The sequence below is a fragment of the Nematocida parisii genome, assembly GCF_000250985.1.
Source record: "Nematocida parisii ERTm1 unplaced genomic scaffold supercont1.5, whole genome shotgun sequence".
NCBI classification, from domain to species: domain Eukaryota; kingdom Fungi; phylum Microsporidia; genus Nematocida; species Nematocida parisii.
The window spans coordinates 25052-52533 of NW_013524650.1; the positions used below are offsets into that span (position 1 = coordinate 25052).

Here is a 27482-nt window from a genome sequence, read left to right on the forward strand (position 1 = left end):
CATGATTTATTAAAAATAAAATATTATTTATGCCTACATAAAATAATGTATAGGTGTTTCTAATGTATAAATATTAAACAATTTTCTATTTTTATTTTTGAATATAAATATTTAAACAACCTATTCACATTTGCAATTAATAACAGTATACACTTTATTTTAAAAATAAATATTTATTTAAAGAATAGTAGCGCATTATTATTATAGTATATTATACAAGATAGCAGTATAAAATCACATTTAAAACACACGAATAAATTAATTTTTAAATATTTAAGATAGCTAGAATATCAATCATCAGAGTATAATAATAGCAAACCGGCATACTAAATAAAATGATAATTTTTAAAGTTATCTAAAGAGAATAGCATAAACATGTTTATTTATAGTATTATTACGCTGTATTAGTGGCTAAGCCAATAACCAACTGTTAAAAAACTAGTTCGCTTCTTAAGAATTTCATGTTATGTATAAATAATCCGAAATCCGTGTATTCATCAAAAGTTTATATTTTATCTTCAAATGACAACTGGATTGGTAAAGAAAACCCTACTATGTGAAGAGGCAGTATTTTGCTTAAAATAGTTTGAAATCATCTCATATTTTTCTTCGCTTTCTGGATTATTTGCTATGCAAAGTGTATTCTTCTCCGACAGGAAAACAGATAAAATCCGATTAAAATCGGTATTCATTATATATGCAGGGCTGTGTGTAAGCTCAATGGAGACATTTTTATAATTTAAAATGCCATATATGCAAGCAATAATTTCTGAATTATAATTGGTTTCACTGCATGCATATGTTAGCCATGCGAAAAAAACATTGTCTAATGCATGTGGGTTAATAGGATTTAGATACTGCTTCATGAAAAATAGAGTCCAATACAGCATTAAAATGCTCTTCTTTGGGCTGTTTTTATACACAGTTGTATATTTTTTAGCTAGTGTAACACAAATACTCTTAAAACACTCTAGTGTTCCAAATAGATTGAATGTTTCTCTATTACAAATTGGAAGAAGCAGCAGATGGTAAAAGGAGGCCTGCATGTCAGATTCTAAATACTTACCACTTATTAGCTCAGCAAATCTCTCTCTTATATCAACAATACCAAGCTCTAAATCTGGAAGATGTTCTATATGATATTCAATATTGGGGTAGAATGTTACATATTGTGGATTGTACACACATCCAGACAGAATCTTTTTTCTTTCTATTTGGTTGTCAAGAGATACACTTCCAATAATATTTTTAGTAAATCGCGCAAATTGTTTGTTTATAGATATGTCTATATTACTGGCGCTTATTAAAAAAGTTTTGACCAAAAAACATTTATAGCTTAGCGAATCTATTGGCCTCCATACAAATATTTCATTAGGCGTATACTTGGTTATATTTGGCATTGAATAGCAGACAACGTCTTCCTTTGGTTTTTTCTTGGCCTCAATATACTCTAGATTTGCATTAGCAAACTCCAGAATAATATGCCCAATGTAGTTATTTGCATTTTCATATTTCTCTTTAATCATCTGAAGTTTAGTGCATATTTCTACTGAAATGCAACTTTCTGCTGCTATTAAAGAAAACTTAGAAAACACTGGCATAATATTTAACATTACACTTCTTCTTTCGTTGTTAAACACAAATTTTAATATAACATCTCCAAATATATCAAGTACCCCATTTTTTCTTGGCCTTTTGGTTAAAGAGGGAATGTATATGTAGACTTTTCGACTCTTTGTAAGAGAGGAAAAAATTAATTGTAAATGATTTGATATATTATTAAGTATATGTGTTTCTATTTCCGTGCTCATTGGAACGGTTGTTATGTACCTAATTGCATTGTCTATGATAGTGCTGCCGCCAGTTATTTCGGATATAACATAGAGAATGTTTACTAACCCGCCTAGCAGTTCATTTCTGCTGTTTCGGGCATAGCCAATATTCGGATTAAACAAGCCAGATACAACCTTGCACCAGTCCCTGTGCATCTCCTGGCTTGCACACTCAGTTGGCAATGAATGCTTATCAAAAAACTCTCTTAAAGGAGCCGGCGCGCTTTTAATCCATTCTTTTGTGTACATCTTAGTTTCTGGGTTATATGTAAGACAGCAAAAAAGATTTAAAAGCATAGTTTCCACATGATTGTTATAATAAAGTGTCTCATCTTTTATAGTTGTTTTATCATTCTGGCAGTACTCTGGCACCCGAGTATATGCCAGCGCCATAGCGTTGTTTGTAAAAGGAATAACAGCCGTTTTTTCCATTTCAGATTTAAGATCGCAAAACGGTATAATATGATTTTTCATAGTGCTGTAAACTTCTTTTTTCACAAATAAACTTCTACTCGCTGTTATAGCCAGTTTGTTCCTATTTTTTGAAGTTCTTCTATGCGAATTTATATAATCCAGCAATTCCATTACACAATTTACTAATGTCTTATACTGCTCTATTTCATCTATATACTCAAAAATATAAGACTGTATGAGGAATCTCGGACTATTTAAAAATTCACCAGAAGTAAATTCACTTTGTGTTCTTGGCTCGCCATATTCTTTTAACAAATATATGTACTGGGGAGTATTAATCTTTTTAAAAAACTCTATAATTTCTTCTGTTTCTTTCTGGTAAATTAACTGCCCTCTTTCATTGGGTAAAATACCTAATAAACGCATGTTTAGATTAATATATGGGGGTATGTGATCTTGTCCTCTTAGAATAATTGTCTCATCTCCTGGGATGTTTTTTTCTATTTTAATGGGGACATACACGCCCTCAGAGAGAAGCAGCAGCGAAGCAAGAAGATACATACTGTCTAGTTTGTCACTGTGGAATCTTAAGAATCGAGTAATCGAGTCTGATTTACATAATTCAATAGAAAGGCTGTTGCTTTCTGATGGAAACATGTAAATCATTGCCAGATGAAAATTGTACAGATATTGGATCTTTTTTCTGTTAGAAAACAGATCTTTATATACTTTATCGCTTTCTGGATTTCTAGTATATGTGTATACATGCACACTTTCTGTGGACTCTGCACTTTTCTTCATGCTATAATTTGCTTCTATTTCAGGAGAAAAAAATCGCATATTGTGCATGTATCCAGCCTTGTGCGAGATATATCCGCTTAGAAGATTTAATGGCCCATCAGGATTGATTGTCATGCTGTTATCATCTCTAAATAAAATCTCTTGCGCCTTTTTTATTTTGTGCAACGGCATTCTTGCATAAACAGCGCATAGTATGAGTAACAGACGTATGATCATATTAATTTTTTTCAGGAAAAAAATAAAACTATTTTTATTTCTTCTAATAACTAAAAGTAAAAAATTAAACAAAAATGCACACCTCTTTATAAAAAGTGTGGTGTCCCGTGGGTGGTAACTGTGAAGTTTCTGTGTAATACTCCACTAAGTTCCTGGAACGACAAAGCTTGTTATTAATATTAATTGATTGCTTCTTTATTGGTATGCTTCCTGACATGTTTTTTTAATCTGACCTGTATAAAAAAAATAAATTAATTTATCCTAATTTGTTCGGATACGACAAAAAGCTATATTTTGCTTAAAATAAAGAATTTTTTTAATAGAGCAAGAATTATATATAAGAGAGTCTTCTACCCTTCTAGTTATAAAGATATATTTGCATAAAATACCTAATAGCCCCAGATTTAACTATTTCTCTAAAATATTATCAAATAGAGGAGCACACTGCCATACGGCTAAGTATTTAAATTTTTTGATCAAAGATAGTTGTCTGTATTTTTTTATTTGTTCGGATACGACAGTTGCTATTATAATAAATTAAATATTTATTAGTATTTAAAAATCTTCAATGTGTTGGCACTATTTTGCACAGAAATTATTTTATTTTCTCTTATTACACAGCATGCAATAGATAATTTACTAAATAATTACACTTTGGTAACAGCATATATTTCTGTAATGCATATTGATGTATAAGTGCCAAATTATTAGTTAAATATTATATAATGAAAAACAACATATTATTATACCCCCATATAGCCAGGTGGCCTAAGTGCATTGCTAATTAATTGTCCTTTTTACTACTTTATGGACTATTTTCTAAAACAACATTACTAATTCATAGAGTGTTTTTAGATGCTTTACCACACAGCTTTTTAATATGCTGTGCAGACTCGCGCCCATACTCGCTTATTTGCTGTTTAACATTATGCTGAATATTGTTAGAAACTCTTTGTATCTCGTGCTTTATTTCATCTCGAAGACCCACAAGATCATGCATCATTTCATTTCTAAGTTCAGTTATACTGTGCTTAAGATCTTCTTGGAATGCCTTAAACAGATATTTTATTTCTTCATATGTATCCTCTTTTTCTGTGTTTTCATAATCAAGAAAGTCTTCATTTGTTTCCAAAAGGACGCTGTCACATATGGCTTTGTTTTCTTCCTCATCCATTGGAGTGTTGTTAAAGCTAGAATACTCCTCAACCATCTGCTTTTTTATTGCTGGAGGCTGGGCTTCTTCCTTTCTGCGAGCAGCTTTTTTTTCTGCTGTCTTTTCTGCAGAAGAATCTAAGTTTGGATTCTTTTCAAATAGCTTAAGTGGCCCGGGAATAGAGTTCTTCGGTGGAAACACACTCCAGTCCAGATTATTTTGGTCTGGCACAGAGACAAAGAACCCAACTGGTTTTCGACAGCTGCTTTTTCTACATTTAAATCCGTATGTGTACTCTCCTGTCTTCAAATAGCCAGACCGCCCTATTCCAATGTATCCGCTATTACATTTATCACACTTAATTTTTTGTTCACCAATTATTTTTGCCATTTCATTTCTCATTCTTAGCCTGCCTTCGGGCGTCTCAGTGTCTAGATCCTTGTCTTCCTTCCCATCCACTGCATTTTCCGTGGGCTCATCGCTCTTTATACTCTTTTGTTTTTTGGCCAGCTTTTCTTTTTCTGACGATCTATCCCTTTCTGTGTTGACAGCAGTGCCTGGAATGCTTTGGTGACTAGTATCTGTTTCTGTTGCTGCATGCTCTTCTGTACTGCTGTAGTCGTTGTTGTTTAAAGTATCAAGGGGCATGTTTAAATGAGAATCTTCTGTGCTTACATCGGTGTTTTCTGACTTTTTTGGTTTTTTTATGTCTTTGCTTTCTCTCATGTAATGTCTCTGTAACTTTATAAATTATTTTTTGGTATTTAGGCATAGATCATAGTAGTAAATCCTTGGTATTCTAGAAAGAATTATGAAATTATATGAACTTATAAAACAAACATGTACACTAGTAGATATCTTTCATATTAAAATAAATTTTGGGTTATAGAATAAAGAAGAATATGTGCTAAGATTTTTCTACTTGCTGCCAATCTAATAACCCGAAAATAATAACTTATATAAATGACAGTGCTGCTAAGATGCTCTTAGAATATTGTATACTAAGCATATTATAAAGGAATTATTTACATATAAGAGCCGGATTTTTACTTTTTATAAAGTAATGCACAACTATTTCAAACTGTAAAGAATAATTTTCTGGCTATATTTGAATAAACCATTGGTTTTGATATTGCATAGAATAGAAAAATTCAAAAATACTTAAAAGACTAAATACCATTAAAGTATAATATACAAAGAGCATCTACCATCGAATAAATACTAATAGACTAGAAATAAGTTTGTCTGCTATACTTATCTTTTTTTGGATTCGTATTGTTTAATATATATGAAAATAGTATATTTTAGTGTATTTATTGCCTGTTACTTCTATATTCTATAATATGCATCAATGGCTTTATACCAATTTATAATACAAATAACTCGAAATTTCAGGCTATAAATAGAATCAAGCTTAAGCTTTTCATTCTGTGAAATCTATACACAGCTTCTGGGCGCGCTATGCACTGCCTTTTCGCTGAAAAATCACATTTCTGTCTTATTTTCTATGCTGTAATGCATAGTATAGCATATGCTAAATTAGCTTGATACACTAAGTGTGCAAAAAGCAGTATTTTAACTAGACGAGACCACAGGACTTCTTATAACCACATCTTTTTTAATCAAATATCCGATTACTTCTCTATAATAATCATCATTTTTAAATCCATCACACACATAAAAGACATAATTTCTAATACTTTTCTTTCCAAATTGAAGGCACTCACTTTGATATATATGTGCTTTGGGCGTATCAGCTTCATTGAAGGTCCTAACTGGGTATTGAAAGAATGTAGCAATTCTGTTTTCCCCCCGGCAGGTTGGACATGATATGGTAACTAAATTATTTCTCTCATGCACCAATGATTCTGTTGATTGCATGTGCATATGCCAATTAGAAAAACATTTTGCACATATTGTATGCATACACTCCGGGAGAATCACAATTGGTTTAGTTAAGAAACATTTAATATGCGAAAAAAGATTTTCTTTTGTTATAGTAATATCCGAATTCATAAAATATGCAAGATGTAAATGCTTTTCAATATACTGTCTGTTGTCTTTAGAACAGAATTCTTCCCATGTAATGTTTTCTACTTCTTTAATGGAAAGGTTGTCTATAGTGGTTTTACATACTTCTTTAGACTCCTCATTTATGAATGCGCTTATTCCGCAGACCATGCACAGCGTAACTGCATCATTGCTCTGCGCCCCAGGATAAACCATTTTTATAGTTGAGGGAGTATTATTTGGTCCTCGCTCTTTACAATGTAAATTATTTTTTATGTATAGCTCAGCAGGAAATACTTTTGTGCTCAGCTCATGGTTTGAATATGATGTTTTTGTTAAACCGGATGCGTTATGATAGAGGTCTACATTTCGTAGCTCCAGCTTTAACTTCTCGCCATTAATTTCTTCAATGGCTGCGTATTTTAGATGCTGCAAAAACATTACATATATTTTTACAGAGCCCAAGGCATCGCCCAGGGCTTTTGTCATTGTAACATTTTTAATTGTTATTTTTGTGCAGATTGGAATATACTTCTCAAACCAATAGAAGATCTGCTTCAGGAATGCAACTGTTAATTTAACTGGGGTTTCAAACCGAATGGTTACCTCATACACATATTCAGATCGTGTGTGGTTGAAGTGCATTTCTCTTCTTAAAGAAGTATATGGATTATCCTTTAGCAACTCTTGCATTTCTGCATCAAAGCTAGGATCGGCTGCTGTATTAGATTGCTGCCCTATATACGAATTGTTCTGTCCATCTATAATGAAGTCATCTGAACTATATGCAAGCAGTTCTATTATCTTATTCTCCTGTAGAAGCGCAGCTCTATTTATAGCTAAATTTTTGTATCTACGCACTGTGTTAGAATTTGTTGTCTCTATTACGCCCTCAAAGATTCCCTCTAGCTCTGGGGGAATCTCGTTTACATTACTAACCGGTGGGAGAGTCTGAATTTTCAACACTGGAATTATTTCTCTTAGCTTTTTAATTTTATTTCTGCTTAAATTCTCAATTCCATCTATCTGCTCTATTTCTATTCTTTTATATTTCCCATGCTTTGGCAGATTTGATAAAAAATTCCAAGTGATATATCTGTTTCCAGAAAATACTAGTTCAACTGGGATGTCAAAAACATAATGCTTTAATATCTGAATAGCTAAACAATTGCTTACATTATGAAAGACTATTTTTTTAATATTAGCCCGAAATTTCATTCTATTATTAGTAAGTTCTGCGAAAATCCCAAGTAATTGGTCCTCTTTCTTTATCCAAATATTCTTTATAGATACCCGAATGGCTTTTAAGTTTCTAAATGCGCGTATAAATTTCATGCAAATGTCTTTCTGTGCTTTTCGGCTACTTGAATCTTTTTCATTAATTTCATCGCTTCCTATAAGTTCTATATTCTCATACACAATAGAGTCTTCAAAATCAAAAATTCTAGAAGCTATATTGTGATATTTAGATAGATTAATGCTAAAGGATCTGTGCATGTTATTCACAATTTTTAAAGCTCCATTGTTCTTTGGTCTTAGCTCAATAGCTTCTAAATTAACATCTGGCCTTTCAATACCTAAAATCTTAAGTGTCCTAATTAATGGCGGCTCTTTTGTTCTTCCTATATCTTGTGCGAGTGCTTCTACTATTCTAGTCGGCCTCGCCTCTAAATATCCCATAAATAGTATTAGTATTGCTATTGCTGTAGCTCGTAATTTATAGTTCATTGGCATGTATCTAGTTTCATACCACTGATCTTTTTTCATTAAGGTAAAATTTATTTAAAATTTATTAATATTTAAATTGGCTTAGTTGACTAATGATATAACCAATATAAAAAATTAAAATTATTATTTAGCAAAGAGCTGGAAGTGGCTGAAGTACTTCTGGTATAACCTAAAATGCAGTTTTTAATAAACTTTAAACATTTCTTCTTTAAACATGAGTACATAAGTTATTATTATTTTAATTTGTTTCGTTAGCTGTTGTATATAACTTGTTTCTCTGTTTTCTAATATATGCAGAGATTGAATTTCACTCTATACGCCTTTTCTTCTAGAATTTTTCATTTGATATATAATAAACCCGAAATAAAATTTAAAAGGTGCTTAGTTTTATTTACAGAGCAAGAATATACTTAAGCAATGTAAAAGAAAATTTTATATGTTCTTATTATATATGCCAAAGTGTTTAAACATATGAATATGCCTATTTATACAATATATATGTACTTATTATGCATAATCCCAGCATTGCTGAATAAAAGCCTATCCATACATTTAGTCATATTAATTTTATATGGTGTACATGGAAAGAATGAAAAGTGTAGATTTTATTTTTCTAAAAATAAAATTCTGGGTTATATTTATGCATGTATATTACACATTAACAAAGATATTCTGAAAAAACACTAAAATATGGATAATTAGAAAGAGTATATAGGTCTAACCGAGAAAGAAAGGCTAATAATGGTATAAATAGAGAAAGGAAGAATAAATACGAGGAAATAGCAAGTGAATGAATACATACAGAAATACAGTATCCTGAATCGGCTCAAATATAGAAATGATGGCGTAGAGTACCCACCTTTCGTTGTATATCGCTAGTGATGAATTCTGGTATATAAGAAGTAATTAAAAATATTATAATCCAAAATTGCTAGAAATAAAAATAAACTAAATAGTTCTTAAAGTCTCTCTAGTTTTCATGCCATATTATTTGCAATTTCAGATGTTTTTAAGTTATAATGTATTATAGCATATTCGGGTTATATGGGTGTTTTGAGCTGCACACTATAAACATAGTTTTGATAGGTATATAGTACGCCAAATGTTCTTATATGCAGAATAAAACTTGTATATATTATAGCTATGCACGGTAGACTATTCCTAAATATAAAACTATGCATGGCTTTTAATAAAAGCAAAAAAAGCAAGGATATATGCAAGCACATGCGGAACTAAAATAATAATTTAGTTAGACACCAATTATGCATTGTGGTTTGCGGGTCATATTCTTCTATATTAATGCTCTTGTATTTTAATAAATCGCTATGCATGGCGCAATATATTTAGCCAGAACTAAACTAGCACGGCTATACATTAAGAGAATATACTTCCCGAACTTCTAAATATGCGGATAGTAGCCGTAAATCTATGTGAAAAGCAATATAACAAACATATAAATATTTAAAGGCCATGAGCAGCTATAGAAATTATGTTTGATGGTGTATGGAATATTTATTGCGTATGCAAAGACCTCAGTATAAAACATATCCAGATATTCCAAGCCAAGTGTTGTTACATATAGTCTGTTCAATTTTCTGAACATCTGTTGGATTGCTTGAAATATCAATAAAAAGAGGCTCTTCTTTGATCGAAGACAGATAGGAAACCATGCTTTCGGAAAGATCATGCAAGTGATTGTTATTTAAATACAAATATTGCAATGACTTAAAGCCAGGTAGAATGCTCGAAGGAAATTTGGTGAGCCCGCAGTATGAAACATCAAGGACTTGAAGATTCCCCATCTCAGAAAGCTTTGCAAAGTCAGCCTGCGGAGTGCTTTGGTGTACAAAAAAGTTTGAATGATTTTTAAAGGTTCCTTTTAAAGAGAGGAAGCGCACGGATCTTATAGGATAGAAGTACGACAGAACAAGGCAAGGATCTTCTATGTCAAGAAGAAGAGTTGTTAGAGAGCTGCAGCGCCCAAGCTGATACAGAAACCTCTTCATTCTTTGTACGCTCATTTTTCCTATAATATATAGCTCCTTTAAAGAAGGTTGATCACTAAAATATTTGTAAAAACTCTGCGACTCGGTTATTGTATCGCAAGCTGATAAATGAAGAATCTCAAGATTCTTGTGGCTTCTGACAAAAGTGAACAAATCGTAAATAGCCTGGGGCGCATCCATTTTCTCAATTCCAATCCGAAGACTTCTTAGTCTGTTTCCTAGCCTTTTTTTAATTGTGTAGAAATATCCCTCTGTGAAGGAAGGGCTTATTATTTCCAAGCTATCCAAGGCAGGAGCGTTCTCTTTATTAAAAAATGTAAGCGGGCGCAAATCACAGTTTTTAATAGTCAAGTGCCGGAGATACGGAAAGACAACTTTCCTAGTGCCCAAAGAAAATTTAATTCTTCTAACTGTTTCGCAATCAAATGAGAGACTCTCTAAATTTGAGGCTTCAAGTATCTTTTCCGCATAAAAAGTTGACTCGCTGAGCGCCTTTTGCGGGCTTTGCTCCTCTACATGGTCAATAATCCCCAAGGACAGATGTTTGATCGTTTTTATAATACCAGGCCAGTCCCGCAAGCTCATATCCCGCATCAGCTTTCCTTGCATGCGAATTGCCTCTAAGTACGGAAGGGGGGCGTGGAATATAAAGTAGTCTATATTCATCTCCTTCCCGGAAAGGTCTAAGTTAACTAACGAGGTCATATTACACACCATATTGTATATTGAATATTTAATCGCTGTGGAGAATCCAGCAGAATGGTTCTCTGTTTTGCAGTTCATGCAAGAACCAGTTACTATTCCCGTGAGTTTTAAACAGCGGAGAATGTCAAGTCCGCCTAAGAATCCAAATCCACACCCACCGCAGATATTCTCGCAGTGCATATGAAGCCACATTATGTTTGGAGTGTAGTCAAACCATTCAGAATCCATCATAGAAATGTTTGTGTTCAGAAGATTCAGTATTTGGAGAGAAGGAACCCCTCCTAATAAAAGGCCATTTTTACTTTCTTCCTCCCAGACAGACAAGCGGGTTAAGCTTTTGCATCCCTCCAAATCAAGCACTTCAAGAGTGGGGTGTGAAAGAACCTCAATACTAAGCTTTTCTATGCTGCAGTTCTTCATGCTCAGTACTTTCAGCTTTGGAAAGCATCTGGCCAATTCTCCAGCTGGCAGGCGGGTAAGTTGATTTTCGTCTAAAATAAGCACTTCTACGTGCTCCATTACTGCCGTTCCAATCCATTTGTCGTCTTCTAGTCCTCTTCCTTTTCTTGATAATATTTTTGACTGAAATGGCTTTGTGTTGTGTGTATTGCTAATGCCGTTTGTATTTTCATTATATGTGGGCTGTGCATGCATTTCGTTATGAAAATAAAAATTTTTCTTATAACATCACCCCTAAACTACTAGCCAATTGTAAATGCTTACTTCTTGTATGCCCATCCATTGTTTTTATTCAAAGGAACATTTTTAAAATAAAAAAACAACAAATCTTAATTAAGATAAATGGCTAAGAATAGAGAAATGCACACGCTCGCTCTGCAAGCTGCTTCTTCATATACGTAAAAACTTTCACTTATTTGATCAAATTAAGATTTTATATGTTTCTACCAAAAGTTGTTATAACTTTATGGTATATTGTAAATATTAAAATATTTATTTTTAATTGCACACAATTTATAAATTATTGTAAATTAGTCCTTTTACTCAGAAAGACTAGGCAATCCAAAATTCAGAATATTTTATTGGCATTCGGGGTACCATACAACTAGAAGGCATTGGATAAACTGCCATTATTTCTTTTAATTAACCTCCTATATAATTAATAATGTTTGACAGATATTTTCATTAAACAATCCGAAATAATCCAACATTGGCAAACAATGCTTTGCTAACTATAAATGAGTATACATTGACACTGCGGCGGGGTTCTGTGTAATTGATTTTTAATTGGTCTATCAAATGTTAAGTATGATTTGCTATATATTCCTAGCATTGGTTGGTTTAAAACAGCACCATATACTTAGTTACTAGAAAGTGGTTCTAATTGAACAATGTAAACGATCCAATAATATATTTTGAAATATCTCTGCCCTATACACCAAATTTAGTCTATGCATGTCTTTATAGCACACTTCATAATAAATCTTAAATTTCCAGTACACATGTGTATTTTATGGTCTCTTTGGGTTATATAACCCAAAATTAATTACAGTGCATTAATTCTCTAATGAAATCATTTAAAGCATAATATAAAAACATATGCACTCATTACAATTAAACAGTGGAGAGCTGCGATAAATACACCAATATAAATACAAGATATATTATATATGCACTTAATGAGCGGGGTATTTTACCCTAAATTACAACAATAATTATCCTGTATCCAGTGCAATTGCTCTTTTATTGCTTATTATAACCCGAATAGTAAATTATCCTATAGCACACTTTATATTGTTTGAGGGGAGATTTCGAATATGCAAACCGCCTGCCATAGAATAAAATAATGCATTAGGCTCATATGTGAACTATACGCACTAAAATTCTGAGCTTAAATACACCTTTCGGGTTATAACCAATTAATTGTATATTCATATATACAAATAAGCATCACATATTTGTTTAAAACAAATATTATATAATTATGCCGTTTCGGGTTATATGCCAGAGTATTATAAAATTGACTTTTGACTTGTTTATATAGAAATGTCTGGACATCACATTGATTTCTAAATATCTGTTAAACTATATGATTACAACAGGATAATTACATACTATTTCAGTAATATTTTTTTACTGTGTGATATAAAAATGTGTAGAAAACACAAAAGATATACTGTTGTATAATAAAAATTATATATAGTTTACTATATTAATTCTTCTTCAAATCAAAAAACGCATAACAGCATAAATTAAATAGTATTGCAATGTATTAATAAAATATTTCTATACTAAAATAATAAAATATGACTGTATAAATACACTAACATACTCAGTACATCCAAGTATTATACCAATTCTGCTTCTTATAATAAACTATTATGAACATACATCCTAAAATCATTATAAATATATATAAATGACTTAACATTGAAGGAATGTACAATTATATAACCATACGTCCTTACATTTCTTTATCTACCTAAAGACAACACACCTTTTTTGCTTTGCTCTCTTTCTGTTAATATTTACTTATAGAGTATTCTGCCAGAACATATAAGAATGTAGAAATTTAAAATATTAAATACAAAGAATAAATTATTACGACTGAATGCCCAGAGCATATTCTGGAAAGTAGAGTCAATAGAACTAGTAAATAGAGGTGGCCAGTAAAAATTATAAATAAACCATAATTATTTATTTATGGATACGCATTTTAGTTTCTTAGCTTTGGCTGAAGATGCCTGTATGTGTAAAGACCGGTTAGTACAATCAATACGGCGGGTAAGAGCCAGAACCGAATCTCAGCCCATATGACGTACAGTGCAGATATGTTTTTAAGAGATCTTGCTTTGTCAAATACCTCATTTGGCTCAGAGGTAAAGCAGAAAAGCTTTAGCTTCTCTATAGCAAAAGAACCACCCTGAATTTTTAATGTATCAGAACTATTGGATTTACTTGGATTTAATAATTCTATTTCCTTTAAGATTCTATTAATTGTAGTGCTGTCGATAGACTTTTTCATAGTAGAATCGAGACGTATATAGTTCATATACAAGCATATCTTAGATAGTACTTGCGGGAAATAGTTCATAGGGTTATATAAAACTATAAACCTAGTGAATATTATACTTATACGTAATCCCACCTTTAAAAAAGATTTCCAAAAGGAAGATATTTCAATTATGTCTATGGAATTTAAAGCAGCGCTTGCGTTATCTTGTGTAAATAATGGAATTATTGTATCTGGTCGGGTTATTTTAGTACGATCATACTTGTTTATATATTCTACTATACTATTTGGCCCCATGTTTATAATAAATGCATATAAAAAACCTATTGCGAAAAATAACTTTAGAGAAATAGGAGCAAAGTTTAGCATAATAGAATGCAGTCCCATTATAATACTACATAAAAAAAACAAAACAATAGGAATAGTATAACCAACACTACAGCTGCTGAGTATAATAGGATCAACAATTCTAGTTGAAACTATAAGAAATACTGTTAACATTACAAAGAGAATGAGTGACTTTCGTAAAAAAGTGTCAATGCTCAGTGCACACATAAAATCACCAACAGTAAACTGCTTTCCTTGTATATTGCTTTTGCATAGCTTATAGAAGTCTAGCGTCAAGAACGTGCTTGGCACGATGAAAAAACAAAGAACAGAAGTAATTGTTATAACAAGCCCGAATATTAGAGTCATAAAAGATACCCATTCAATGTTTGCAGAAACTATCTGCAACGCAGTAACTTGTTCAATAAACTTAGTGTCTGCAGTGTTTTCAGAAGCTAATTTGTTTTTGACTAGACTTAGCATGTTTGTCAAATATGCTGCCCACTGCTCTTCGCTATACTTAAAGTACGGAATTGAAGTATTGTTACTTATATATCTATTATAAACTGCAATATAATAAAGCATATACGAAAAAGTTCCTACCATAACACAAATCACTATATTCCCAATAATAGAACTTCCTTTAAACAATCTGTCTATGCATAATGACCTATCGAGTATCTGTAAAACTCTGGGGAAAGATGCGTTTGCCTGCGTCTTAAGCAGTCCAATATTCGTTGATGCAACTGGCCCAGGAGAGCTGTGTATGATCTCATTTGCCAAGTCGTTGAATATTTCGATGTTTTTTGTATCAATATGATCATCGCTATTTCCTGCACATAGTTTCATAAGATAGTTTATATAGAACATGTCACTTGGAAACTGGATTCCCTTTTCTGCGAAATAGCTTTGCATCTCAGACCTAGGCCCGGAATACACAATGGTAGACATGTGCATAAGAAGCACATGGTCAAATCTCTTCATTAGGTCTTCTGAGACTTGGTGGACTGTGACTAGGTCTGTGGTTTTTGTCTTTTGCATGCTAGAAATAATGACTCTTGCTACTTCCGAGTCTAGCCCCGTAAGCGGCTCATCCCATATGTTTAATTCTTTGTTTGCCAAAATCCCAGCTATCACCATAGATCTTCTCTGCTCCCCCCCAGAAAGATTTTCAAACAGTACATTTTTTACTTTTGACAGCCTAAAAAGAGCCAAGTAGTCATCCACCTCCTGTTTCTTCTTTCCATGGCAAGTGGCAATTGAGCATAATATACTGCATAAAGAAATCTTTTTGTATGAAATCATGCTTTGCTGCGTGTAGTTCACCCGGTTAAACCAGCTCTCGGCGTCTCTTTCAACAAGATCTCCACTCTTGTTTTTAACATAGGCTTTTCCATATGTTGTATGTGATGGTGTGCACATACCGGATATGCTGTCCATCAAAGTTGTCTTTCCGTCTCCGCTCAGTCCCAAAAGAGCTATAAGATTTCCTTCTGGTAGAGAAAGAGAAACATTTTTAAGCAGCGCCACCCCTTTAGAAGTAACTCTTTGGAATTTTTCCATCTTAAACAGAAGATCATCTGGATTTTCTAATCCAGCGGCCGCATTTGCAATATTTTCTTTTTTTTCTTGCATAGCTTCTTTGTTCATTTGTATGTTTTCTTCTTGTATATCTTGATTATTCATAATTATTTTTTAAAAATTTAGTATTTATACTTAATATTAATAGAACCAATAAGATAGACATTAAATATAACCAATGATCAACAAAAAATTGCTCCCATCAATCAATAAATATTAACAATCAAATTAGCAAGTCATTTCTCATATGAAAAAAACCAATAATTGGCATTCTCCTACTACATACTTAAATGCACAAATCTAATTGGTTTTTAAACAAATACCCCTTTAAATATTAATTATCTAAACAATGCATATTCTAATACTACTATTCTAACTTCTCTCTTTATGTTATTGCTTGGTTCACTTACTGTATATTTTTTCATGCTTCAATGAAAATAGCATACTAGCCAAAATAAAATAGTTTGTGATATAGAAATATAAATGATATCTGAAAGTGCTCTTTATTGTGGGAATTATGGTGTATTATGGCATCTTATGCAGCACTACTGCACACTAGTGATATTTTGACCTGCTATTGACGCCGTGTTGTTTTTTTATCTTTTGCGCGCAATTTATTTAAATATTTTGTGATTTAATTTTGACGCTCTGTTAAACAAAATTATTGTCATTTTGCTGTGAATAAGACATGTTGATATAAAAACTTATTATTTATTTAATTCACGTCATTCTTATATAGACGACTTGCGTAAAAGCCATCACTTATTTTTTTGACACTTCAATATAATCTTTTTGCTTACTATTCTGAGTCTAAGTATCTAAAACCATCATGTAGTTTTTAAGAGCATTTGTGTAAGTAGTAATTTCATCACAGTTCTATTCTGTATTATGCAAAGGACATGTAGTTATACTATGTAACAAATATGCTTATATTACGTATTATGTTAAATATTCTATCCTACTGCATGTCTAAAATATTTTTATATATGTATTTATATACATGCACTTGGGCGTAGTATTAAAAATAATCTTACCTCCATATGAACTTTCATTTTATTGTGCTGTTTGTCTATCTTTTTGATACTACACAAATAAACCAATTAAATAGTGGATTTTACTTCTGTATATAACCCGAAATTATACCATTTAATATGCCAACTACATAACCCGAAATGCATAAAATATTTACTAGAAACAATTTAAAATTAATGAAATGCGCAGAAAGTGGTACCTGTAAACAAAACTAGTTTGAATATATATAACCCAAGAAATAAATTTCTGATAATGACCAGCGCAAAAAGAGTAAAATTTTTAATTTATATGCTTAATGAAAAGACTGCAAAAACAGTATTAACAGAAGGAAAGAAAGTTCTAATTGTTAGAGGCACAGAAAAAGAGGCTGGTGTAATATTAGAAAAGAAAGAAAAAGAGACAGAATCCTCTAATGTTATCACTATTTACAAAGTAAAAACCAATACCGGCGTGATAAAATGGGTATCATTGTCTGCATTAGAGCTATTGGACACGTCTCTTCTAAGTGAAGAGACAGATTTTGAAATTATTTGGCCTAGAATAGACCTTTTGCCGTCATATCAAGAACTTCTTATTCAGGAGAAAGAATCAATGGCCATGTATAAAGAGCCGCCTGCAATTTCTCTGTCTGCAGATGAAATATTTTCAATGTTTTACGACGCCCAAATAAGTGCCAAACAGCAGTGTGCAGAGGAAATAAAGGAGGTAGTAAAGGGCTTTAAAGAAATCTTCTTATACTGTGTACACACGTGTATTTTGTATAAAGAAGAAAGAGCATTCTATGAAGAATATTTATATCCGAAAACAACAAAAATATTGCAAACATACGGGATTACGCATATACTCAGAATGCTTCTTATTTTAAGAAGAATTCATTCTACGCTAAATTTGAGCAGAGAACACATGGAATACATTGGCGAGGGAATTAGAACCTTCCTTCTTTTTTTGCAAACTCATGAGATATTTCTTATTCCAAAACGATCTCTGCTGGATGAATCAGAAAACATTGATCTCGAAAAAATTGAGCTATAAACAAAATGCGCATGCGCAAATCACATATCATATGGGATTATCCGGAAAGTGACCCAAGGTATTCTATATTTGAATTAAAGCATATCTGCCTTGTTTGAAGAAAACAAAATTGACCCAATGGTGTACTATTATACTGCACGTACTATCGCAATTTTTATAAAATTTTCTTATGTCTTATATAGACATAAATTTAAGTATTCGCTGAAATAATGGACAGAGGCATGCCATGTAAGATACACAGCATATCCATCAAACGCCCCAACTGCAAGCTACTCGGCTATCTGCAATATATTCATAAATTACACATATTAATATAATTTTAATTTCCAATACAAGATCTTTTTATAATTTAAATGTTTGAAACTCTATTTAATAGCCTACATGGCCTATACAAATGAATTGAATTTAAAATTAGATTCTTTAACCTAGATTTATATAACTAATGAACCAACGCACTGCTAATAAATACGCAAATAATAAAAATGAAATAATTGGCATAGTTTAAACTTAACCATTTTGGATTATTTATGATGTATTTGAAAAAAGAGAAATTTGTGTACTCTTTTAGAAATTTTTAAAATAATTCTGCATGCATATTTATTTAACCTAAGAACACTCTAGAGATGTTTTAACTTGCATCTTATTCATTTTCTGTTTCTGATTCGTAGTCGCTGTATATGCCAACCTCCTCCTTATCTACATGTATTGCTTTAAGATGGAAAGCTTTATATAGATCAGTGCGCGGTGCATGTGTATATTTGGCAAGGTCTTCAAATGCAGTAAGAAGCACTTCTCTCCACTGGTCTGTTACATCTGATATATTTTTGTTTTCCTTCTCAAATTTGTGGATAAGCCGCAGTTTTCTGTTTTTATCCATTTCCTGCGAGAGCCTGTTGGTTTCTATTGTACGAAACTGGTCGGAGTGTCTTCTGTTTATTTTCTGTATTGTTGGATCCTCTATAATATTCTGCAGGCCTTCGCGCATCTCTTCAATTAATGCAGGGCGCTCTGTAAAATATGCTAGCATGTTTGCTATTTCTTGGGACTGGCTATCTACTGAGCCTACTGACATCCTTCGCGCGCACACAGCGTCTTTTCTGCTGGATGTTCCCATGTGAATAAAAAATTAGCAGCACCAACTGCTAGAGGCCTTCATTGAAGAATCGTCTTCTAGATTTATAATGCTAGGCTTGGGCCCGTTATTTCTTTCTGCTGTGCGAGTTTGGTAGATTTTCTTTATAAGAGCTTCAAACGCCTCCTGGACATTCACATCAGAAAGAGCAGACGTTTCTGTAAGCAGATAGTCTCCTATTTGGGCAGCCTCTCTTGCCTCCTGCTGTGAAACCTGCCTTTTCTCTTCCAGATCTGTTTTGTTTCCTACCAAGGAAATCACTAGGCCGCTTTCTGAGTTGTCTTTCAGCTGCTTTATCCACTCAGTTCTTGCATTGTCAAAAGACTCTTTCCGGGTTATATCATACACCACAATGGCGCCCACAGCCCCTCTGTAATACGCCGATGTGATTGCCCTGTATCTCTCCTGCCCTGCAGTATCCCATATCTGTGCCTTTATCTTTTTTCCATTCACGACAAAGCACTTAGTGTCAAATTCTACACCAATAGTTGACTTTGTGTTTGTGTTGAACCTGTTGTGCGCCAGCCTTTCTAAAAGATTGGTCTTTCCCACGCTGCTGTCCCCAATAAGAACTATCTTATATAAATACTCGTACTCTTGCTCTTCTCTGCGCATAATTATAAATATTTCTCCCAGCTATAAGATATTGCTTGGTTTCAGATTGTTTGTTGTTTTTGTCTAATGTTTCATAATTACACGCAAAATTGAAACTGCGACTCCGCGTTGCTATTTAAAATTAACTAAAATAAGGCCCAATCTTATTGTATGCCCCAAAGTCTTTTTTTTTTTTATCTTAAAACAGTTTATTGATATAAGTTTCGAGGGGCCTCAAACGGATGGACGTCGAGCGCCACACACTCTCTTCCTATTCTCTCTAAGCCGTTCCTCGTGCCCCTAGGGCGGCCGTAACAAGTTAATGTCTTTGACTGCTAGGCCCCCAAAGTCTATATTTATTTACAATTTTATACTCTGTTTGTTATCTGCTATTTATGTTTTTCTAGCTATAGTATAATTATAATAATAATATAACACACTATAACCCGAAACATAATATTTTATTGTGCGCCGTATTTCTATGATTGCACACTCTATTGTTAATAATGCTAGCAAATAGGCAAATCTTACCGCCCTAATAGTTTTTTAATGGATAAAAGTTGTCTTAACAGTACCTATGCATTGTTGACTTAAATAACTCATCTACAGCTTTATCCTCCATAAAGAAAAAAGAGGTAGCAGCAGCAAAACCAGCAATAGAAGTTTTTGTATATAGCTTAGCATTAGAAAATCCAAAGATTCCACTATCATTTCTACTTAAACGCGCAGGATCTCTTATTAATTCATGGAAAGAGTCAATTCTAGCTGATATATATTTTAAATAATTACGCCATGGCGCTTGATTATACACATCTAGCACATAATTCTTTAGCAAATTTATGTTTATATGATACATTTCCACATATCCACCATATTGCTCGGTGTTAGAGGTGTCGTACGTATTGTTCTGATTTTCTATTAAAAGATGCTTGTCCATGTTTAATATCTGTGGCTCTATTGTATTGTGAAGCTTTGAGAAGAAATTGCTCACGTTATGCCACTGGTAGTATAGGGAAAGTAAAAGAGTTCTTTCTTTTTTTGAAAGACTGCCCATTTTTTGGGCATATAAGAAGCCGTGCTTTTTATGAAATGCATACTTTTTCTTCCTTATTAAAATGTTTAGCGCACTGTCAATATTATACTCGCCTTTTTTATCTTGTGCAAATAGATCTATTTTGGGATATTCTGAAGCAAACTTTTTAATCTTAAAATAAGTTTGTGTTCTAGTACTCTCTACAAGCGCTTTAAGATCAAGCCAAAGCCCCCTGCATAAATGTCTATTTCTGAAGTAATTTTCACTGCATATTTTTGAATAGTATCTTAAGTATTCTCTTTTTGATATTGTTGAACATAGATTTATTCTATTGTACCACGTGTTTATTTTTTCATTAAATCTTTTCTCTACCCCCTTTTCTACTATCTGCTCAAGTGCCATTTGGAATATGCTATTTAGACTTGGGGTATTTCTATCAAACTCAACAGGTGAATCTTCATCCAGTGCCTTTAGCCTAGACAGCTCTTTAGAAATAAACTGATCAAACTCACACTGTATAATGTGCTTTATTATTTTGGATTCTTTCTTTTCAAAAAACCACCCATTTTCTGGCACAATAATGTCTATGCTATTTGATAGCATCATCTGTATAGCCTGAATTCTTTCATTAGACCCCATATTGTCTTCTCCAAGCTGCTGGAGAATATCTTTGAGTAGAAGTATATTCACCTTTACTCTCTTTATATTTAATTCTATTTCAATAGATTCCTTTGTTTTGGGCAATTTTTTCTCCATTCTCTCATCGTATTCTGTATCGACTAAAGAGTCTATTTCACTTAGACTTTTTATACCTGCAAATCTCAAGTACTGTGCCTTTTCCCATAAGTCTTCAAATTTGCTCTTGTACATCTCTATGTCTATTGTTTTATTACCTGGCACCTTCGGGTTATATTAAATTAAATTTTATTATATTATATAAACCGCCATATTTCCTAAAATACCCTGAAATAGCACAAATATTTAGTCTAAACTATTTCTTTTTTGATTCATAATAATTTTATTTTTAAGCTATTTCACTTTATTATATGCTAATATTAGTATTGGCATGCATGGGATATTATAGAATGTAAGACATAAATAATATTTAATTTTAATAAATCCTGACCAGCTCACATTTATATCAATAATAGCATGAATATGTTAAATCAATTATATATTATTGGGGTATAAAACCTCATATATAGCTGAAGTGACCAAAACTTGGGGCAAATATTAAATTATACTCCAAGCATTGATTTAAATTGGTAAGGTATTGAATTAAATGAACCAATTTAGAATTTAAAAGCATAAATATAGGATGTTAATTGAATAGATGTTTAACGTGTACAAACAACTAATTCTAAGAAATCACATGAAAATGGCTAAAAATAATGTCAAATAAATTAAATATAGTAAAACTGGTATATAAATATAAATTAAGAATTTAATAGAGAGCAAAAACTTACTAATAACTAATTCTATGACATTCAGTAATGATAGCGACAATAAGTTAACTGCAAAGAAGCTACATCAAAATTTCTTATGGAGTGTTAATGCTACCATACAAAAAGAAAAGCTGCTCAAAATGAGTGATGTACAAGCTGGAAAAAGACATCTATTCCTCTTTCAATAAGTAGTCTAGTAGATTTCAAATTCAATCTGAGATAGTGGAACGAGTAAAAAAGATGTAAAACTAAACCAGAGCCTAGAAGTCATACTAGATCAACTCAGGGCAATTTGGAGATGCTACAATGCGCTTTATAATCTACACACATCAAAAAAATACAGCGTATAGCGAGCGGACTAAATGTAGAAAATAATCCTAATTGGCGCACTATTAAAAAGAAATTAATTGAATTGGCAAACCAGTTAAAGAAGAAGAGGCAGCAGGAAAAAATAAAACATGGAGAGAGGCCGAACTGCTGTTGAAGACAATCATATTAGAATTTGCATCTCGAAAGATATTTAAACTCTCCATTCTGAAAAGTGCTAAAAATAAGTGGGAATTTTGGTTAGGCTTGGTATTCAAAGATATACATTGTGAAGAGTACACTATAAAGATGCTTAAAGTGAGATTAAAACTTATCGGGATGACTACCTGGCTGGATGGTATACTATAGATTGGAATGCTAGTGATTCTGAAATATTATATTCGCTTAAGAATTATATATCGTCTAAATAATAAGAAAACTCGAGTTTACCTAGATAATATATAGAGAATTCAATTTTGGCAAGTTTATAAACAATAATAGAATAGAATTTGAAATTAACGTACTGTAAATATGCATAAAAAGCATAGGAGCAGAACATATACTTAGCCCAGTCTATGCACGCTAAGAAACAGGTATGGTAAAAAGAACAAACTGTACACTAAGGAATGCATTGAATTAGAAAAAGGAGTGCTTCTGAATAAAAATTGCAAGTGTTGTATCCCGTATGTGGTAACTGTGAAGTTTCTGCGTAATACTTCATTAAGTTCCTGGAATGGTAATGCTTGCTAATGATATTACTGGATTGGTTATTTATTGTTTTCATTCTTGACATGTATGTTGTAGCCCTAATCCGGTATAAAAAATAGATTTAATTTATCCTGAAATGGAGGGCACGGCAGTGTTTATTTTTATTTTACAGCTGTAACAAAAAAATCATTAGTAATAAGATACACACGTGCTATTACTGAAGAAATAATTATAACAAATATTATATACTAAGACAGATATAACCCGAAAGTATATATAAAGTATTAGAATATTTCACAGTATGCAAACAAATTAAATAATAAAACCCATCTATAAATATAAATTGTAAATTTAATAAATTTTAATATTTACTAATCATTAATTCTAATAAATACCCCCATCTGTTTGTATTTCATGTTAGCGGGTTATTTATAAATAGTTGCAGTTTTCTTTACTTTTGTTATCTCATAGAATATGGTTTTGCAATATAAATTCGGGTTATATCGGATTCTGATATTTTTTAAGTTTTTCGGATTATATGTATAGTGCATGTTAATGCTCTTTCATATTATACATTATTTCTTTCCTTAATTTATTAGAAGCTCATATTATAATATAATTCTCTAATGCGAATAAATTACATAGAAAATAATACTCTTTTCATATATACTAATTATATATGTAAGGTGCTAATAATAAAGATATTTTATTGTTTTCCTATTTTTATTCTCCTCTGCTTATTTATTTGGAGCTATTTTATTCTCTTTTCTATTTGTTCTTTTTAGTCTATTTCTATTCAATTAATAACTGACCAGTTATGTGTTTAAAATTACTTATGGTATATTCACCATGGCAATAAAAACACAACAATCCATTAATTAAAAATACACATACTATAATATAACTGAGATATCTTTAAATCATTTATATATCATGCTAATACTACAGTGGAATATTCTATTAAAGAAGCATTGTATGTAAATCTACTTGTATTAAAAAAATAGATTGTAGAACGTATATACTATATTAATTATTAGTTATAGTAAAGATTTATTGCTAAAGTGTGATACCGGCAAATAAAGCAGTTTTGTACCCACTAACTAGCGAAATGATAAATATCAGGCAAGTTTATCTTAATTTACATTGCATTGTTGGTGTTTAGTATCGTGCAGGAAAGATGCGCTAAGACCCACAGTGGCTCTTCCCCCTTTTCTCCAGTGTATACAGCTGTTTCTCTTGACTCTTTAATCTTTTCCTCCTCCTGAAGAACGTGCTTCATTTTCTGTCTTTGGTTCTGAAACCATATTTGCACTGTTCTTGGCCGCATCCCCAGTGAAGAAGAAATTGAAGCCCGGGCTTCTGATGACGGAAAGGGATTAAGCTGAAAATATCTTCTAAGTGATTCATTTTGGATGGGAGTCATAACAGTCCTTACTCTTTTCTTATATACTTCTCCATTTGGCAGTATGTACGGCTTGTCTCCTAAAATTGATTCCTTTGTGTTTCTCCAAGCACCTTCTTCGGTAAGAGGAGTGCCTTCTTCAGTAAGAGAAGTTCCTTCTTCGGAAGATAATACAGTGTTGTACTCCCCTGCGCTTTCACTATACTCTACCTCTACTCTTCTTCTGCTCTCTTCTTCCTTGATACTCATAATCTATTGTGTATTATTACAGATGTATTTATATCTACACAAGCCAATTATTAAATACATCCCCAAACAATAAATCTAGAATTTAACCAACCGATTGCATGCACCTGAGACCGTTTCTCTAAATTCTACTACACAAATTGCCCAATTAAGATAAATGTGCGGAAGAAGTGTCCATGCCGTATCTATTTGGGCTATTCTGATACAATGAACAATTATATGCTGTATTGTTTACACTTTGTTTATTAATTACACATTGTATGGAAAGAAATGCAATTATAGATGAAACAGTGAAATAATTGAAGTTTCCTGTACAGGCAGTTCTACTTTTCTCATAATGAATTACATGTATACTGCTCTTGTTCTTCTTTCTTTTCCTTTTTATCTAGCAGAATGTGCTTAAGGCTGTTATACTTCTTTCGTGTGGCATAAGAAGTATTTTTATTTTATAGAATGAAAGTCTTCAGTAAAGAATTCCTTTGCAGTGAATGAGATATTCTTTAAGATTTTTCTATTTAGAAACAATATGAAATAGATCCACAACAAATAAGAAACAAATCGTTATTTCAGACAAGCTAGAAAAGGGTGTTAGATAGTAAAATACACTAAAAGCACCATACAGTACATATTTACAAGGAGCAAATAATACTAAAAATAGATATTTTAATACCCATAAGCAATTATAAATGTAAACATAAATGACTATAACCCAAAATTATAATTTTAAAATTCATAATGATTACTGGTAAGTAATTTATAGAAAATACAGAATTCATATTCTGTATATTTATAAAATATAGCTATAAAACCAGGAACACTGATAAAATTTTTGTTTCAGGAATATTCTGTATAAAATATGCAGAATACGGATGAAACCCCAAAGTATTTCTGTATCTGTTATATCTCTTATGCTTTGTGGCACGGCTTTTGGGTTTGTAGAAGAAAGAATCAAGTTTTCACACACTGCGCTATTTAAAACTTTCATTTTATTTTTTCGCAATTTCGTATGACGTACCTCGGCAAAGAAACACAAATTACGCAAGCAGGGCAGGCAATAGCTTTAAACACAGAAGCGATTTCACAGCTAAGCGCAACCATTAAAAACGGGCTGGGGCCAAATGGGGCAGTTAAGCTGCTAATTACACCGGCAGGGGAAATATGTCTGGTTAAGGATGGATTAAATCTGTTAAAAAACATCCAATTAGCACAGCCTGGAGCAGTTCTTCTTTCAAAAATGGTGACACAGCAGGGAGAGGATTGTGGTGATGGTGTGACAGCATCAGTAATTTTATCAGCATCTATGCTAAACAGGGCACTAGAGTACATATATGAAGGAGTGCACCCGCAGGTGCTTATTTCTGGGCTACTAAAAAGAGAAAAGACAATTTTAGAAGCATTAAGCAGTATGAAAGTGCCAATAGAGGACAGTAAGGACACAATTTATAAGTTAGCACACACAGCACTTCGAACAAAGTTCTCTCCTAAGCAGGCTGCCAAGTATTCAGACATTATTGTTTCTGCTGCTGAAACAGTTAGAACAAACAACAAAACTGATCTAAAGATGCTAGAAATTGTAAAAATGGCAGATATTGATGCAGTAGAGCCACTTCGAATTGTGCGAGGGCTGGTTATGGATCACGGAGGAAGACACCCGATGATGCCAAAGAGGCTGCAAAATGTATTTATTCTCTGCACTAACATTTCCTTTGAGTACGAGAAGCCAGAGCACAATGCGCAGTTCTACTATCGAAGAACAGAAGACAAACTAAAGATGGAAGAAGGAGAAAGGCGAATAATTATGCAGAGAATACAGAAGGTGCTAGAGGTGATACAAAAAGTTGCAATCACCAACCAGCATCAAAACCCGCAGTTTATGATTATAACACAGAAGGGAATAGATCAGCACGCATTAGAGATATTTGCCAAATATAATATCCTTGCACTTAGAAGAGCTAAGAGAAAGAACATGGAAAGGCTGCAGCTGTTGACAGGATGCACACCAGTTACCAGCATACAGGAATTGAATGAGAATGTATTTGGGTTTGCAGGGCTAGTTAGAGAGGTATCTATAGGAGATAACAAGTTCACTTTTGTAGAGAAGACGCCATTTAACAGAACATGCACACTCCTAGTACAGGGAATATCTCCATACCAGATGGAGTATCTTGAAACTGCAGTTAAATCTGCTCTTAAGTCCATCTCATGTGGACTGGCCGATGGATTTGTTCTTCCTGGCGGGTCTTCAACATATTATAAGCTGGCAGAGTCCCTAATCCCAGATGAGAGCACAACAGAGTCCTCTACTTCCTATAGCGTATGGAAAGATGCTCTAATGGCTGTCCCAAAAATACTCATAAAGAATCTTGGGTACAACTCAGTAGAGATGCTTTCCAAAATAAAGTCATCAGAAATTGAAAATGCAACAATCGATATCTCAACTGGAGAAATAAAGAATGCAATGGAGATGGACATAGTAGACAACTATGCGATAGTAAGGAATACCATTCAATCGGCTGTGCTGGTTGCTACTAAAATTCTAATGATTGATGAAATTATTAAGAGTGGTAAAGAAGTGAAATAAAGTTTTTCGGATTATAACCCAAAATTTCTTATAAATATATTTATAATGATTATTATCTATGCAACACACGCCCAAACAGAATTTTTATAATCCTCAAATAAATAGAATATGCTTAATACACTGCACTGTAAATACAAATATTTTATTTTTAAACTGAAAATTCCAAGCAATCCAAATTTTAAATTATAGTCAAATAAGCCAAACATCACTACAATCTGCTATTTAAG

At 32.5% G+C, this 27482-nt stretch overlaps 13 protein-coding genes across 13 annotated transcripts; 3 read left to right on the forward strand and 10 right to left on the reverse strand.

Annotated features, from left to right (window-relative positions):
- Positions 1-412: 412 nt before the first annotated feature.
- On the reverse strand, positions 413-3263 carry NEPG_01927 (uncharacterized protein; the record flags this gene model as incomplete). The annotated part of the gene is made up of 1 exon (XM_013204301.1): positions 413-3263. One exon carries the CDS (start codon positions 3261-3263, stop codon positions 519-521), a length of 2745 nt encoding a protein of 914 aa, XP_013059755.1. The 3' UTR covers positions 413-518.
- A 64-nt stretch (positions 3264-3327) lies between these two features.
- On the reverse strand, positions 3328-3480 carry NEPG_01928 (uncharacterized protein; the record flags this gene model as incomplete). The annotated part of the gene is made up of 1 exon (XM_013204302.1): positions 3328-3480. One exon carries the CDS (start codon positions 3478-3480, stop codon positions 3328-3330), a length of 153 nt encoding a protein of 50 aa, XP_013059756.1.
- A 528-nt stretch (positions 3481-4008) lies between these two features.
- NEPG_01929 (uncharacterized protein) lies at positions 4009-5142 on the reverse strand (the record flags this gene model as incomplete). Its single annotated transcript, XM_013204303.1, has 1 exon — positions 4009-5142. One exon carries the CDS (start codon positions 5140-5142, stop codon positions 4102-4104), a length of 1041 nt encoding a protein of 346 aa, XP_013059757.1. The 3' UTR covers positions 4009-4101.
- A 763-nt stretch (positions 5143-5905) lies between these two features.
- On the reverse strand, positions 5906-8193 carry NEPG_01930 (uncharacterized protein; the record flags this gene model as incomplete). The annotated part of the gene is made up of 1 exon (XM_013204304.1): positions 5906-8193. One exon carries the CDS (start codon positions 8191-8193, stop codon positions 5992-5994), a length of 2202 nt encoding a protein of 733 aa, XP_013059758.1. The 3' UTR covers positions 5906-5991.
- Positions 8194-9656: 1463 nt separating this feature from the next.
- NEPG_01931 (uncharacterized protein) lies at positions 9657-11519 on the reverse strand (the record flags this gene model as incomplete). The annotated part of the gene is made up of 1 exon (XM_013204305.1): positions 9657-11519. One exon carries the CDS (start codon positions 11517-11519, stop codon positions 9687-9689), a length of 1833 nt encoding a protein of 610 aa, XP_013059759.1. The 3' UTR covers positions 9657-9686.
- A 2013-nt stretch (positions 11520-13532) lies between these two features.
- NEPG_01932 (uncharacterized protein) lies at positions 13533-15849 on the reverse strand (the record flags this gene model as incomplete). Its single annotated transcript, XM_013204306.1, has 1 exon — positions 13533-15849. One exon carries the CDS (start codon positions 15847-15849, stop codon positions 13540-13542), a length of 2310 nt encoding a protein of 769 aa, XP_013059760.1. The 3' UTR covers positions 13533-13539.
- Positions 15850-17028: 1179 nt separating this feature from the next.
- On the forward strand, positions 17029-18111 carry NEPG_01933 (uncharacterized protein; the record flags this gene model as incomplete). Its single annotated transcript, XM_013204307.1, has 1 exon — positions 17029-18111. One exon carries the CDS (start codon positions 17029-17031, stop codon positions 17806-17808), a length of 780 nt encoding a protein of 259 aa, XP_013059761.1. The 3' UTR covers positions 17809-18111.
- A 337-nt stretch (positions 18112-18448) lies between these two features.
- Positions 18449-18922, reverse strand: NEPG_01934 (uncharacterized protein; the record flags this gene model as incomplete). Its single annotated transcript, XM_013204308.1, has 1 exon — positions 18449-18922. One exon carries the CDS (start codon positions 18920-18922, stop codon positions 18449-18451), a length of 474 nt encoding a protein of 157 aa, XP_013059762.1.
- A 12-nt stretch (positions 18923-18934) lies between these two features.
- NEPG_01935 (GTPase Ypt3) lies at positions 18935-19555 on the reverse strand (the record flags this gene model as incomplete). The annotated part of the gene is made up of 1 exon (XM_013204309.1): positions 18935-19555. One exon carries the CDS (start codon positions 19553-19555, stop codon positions 18935-18937), a length of 621 nt encoding a protein of 206 aa, XP_013059763.1.
- Positions 19556-20099: 544 nt separating this feature from the next.
- On the reverse strand, positions 20100-21465 carry NEPG_01936 (uncharacterized protein; the record flags this gene model as incomplete). Its single annotated transcript, XM_013204310.1, has 1 exon — positions 20100-21465. Exon 1 carries the CDS (start codon positions 21435-21437, stop codon positions 20100-20102), a length of 1338 nt encoding a protein of 445 aa, XP_013059764.1. The 5' UTR covers positions 21438-21465.
- Positions 21466-22047: 582 nt separating this feature from the next.
- NEPG_01937 (uncharacterized protein) lies at positions 22048-22200 on the forward strand (the record flags this gene model as incomplete). Its single annotated transcript, XM_013204311.1, has 1 exon — positions 22048-22200. The coding sequence occupies one exon, from the start codon at positions 22048-22050 to the stop codon at positions 22198-22200; it is 153 nt and encodes a 50-aa protein (XP_013059765.1).
- Positions 22201-24146: 1946 nt separating this feature from the next.
- NEPG_01938 (uncharacterized protein) lies at positions 24147-24677 on the reverse strand (the record flags this gene model as incomplete). Its single annotated transcript, XM_013204312.1, has 1 exon — positions 24147-24677. One exon carries the CDS (start codon positions 24675-24677, stop codon positions 24165-24167), a length of 513 nt encoding a protein of 170 aa, XP_013059766.1. The 3' UTR covers positions 24147-24164.
- A 1003-nt stretch (positions 24678-25680) lies between these two features.
- On the forward strand, positions 25681-27270 carry NEPG_01939 (uncharacterized protein; the record flags this gene model as incomplete). The annotated part of the gene is made up of 1 exon (XM_013204313.1): positions 25681-27270. One exon carries the CDS (start codon positions 25681-25683, stop codon positions 27253-27255), a length of 1575 nt encoding a protein of 524 aa, XP_013059767.1. The 3' UTR covers positions 27256-27270.
- Between the last annotated feature and the right edge of the window lie 212 nt (positions 27271-27482).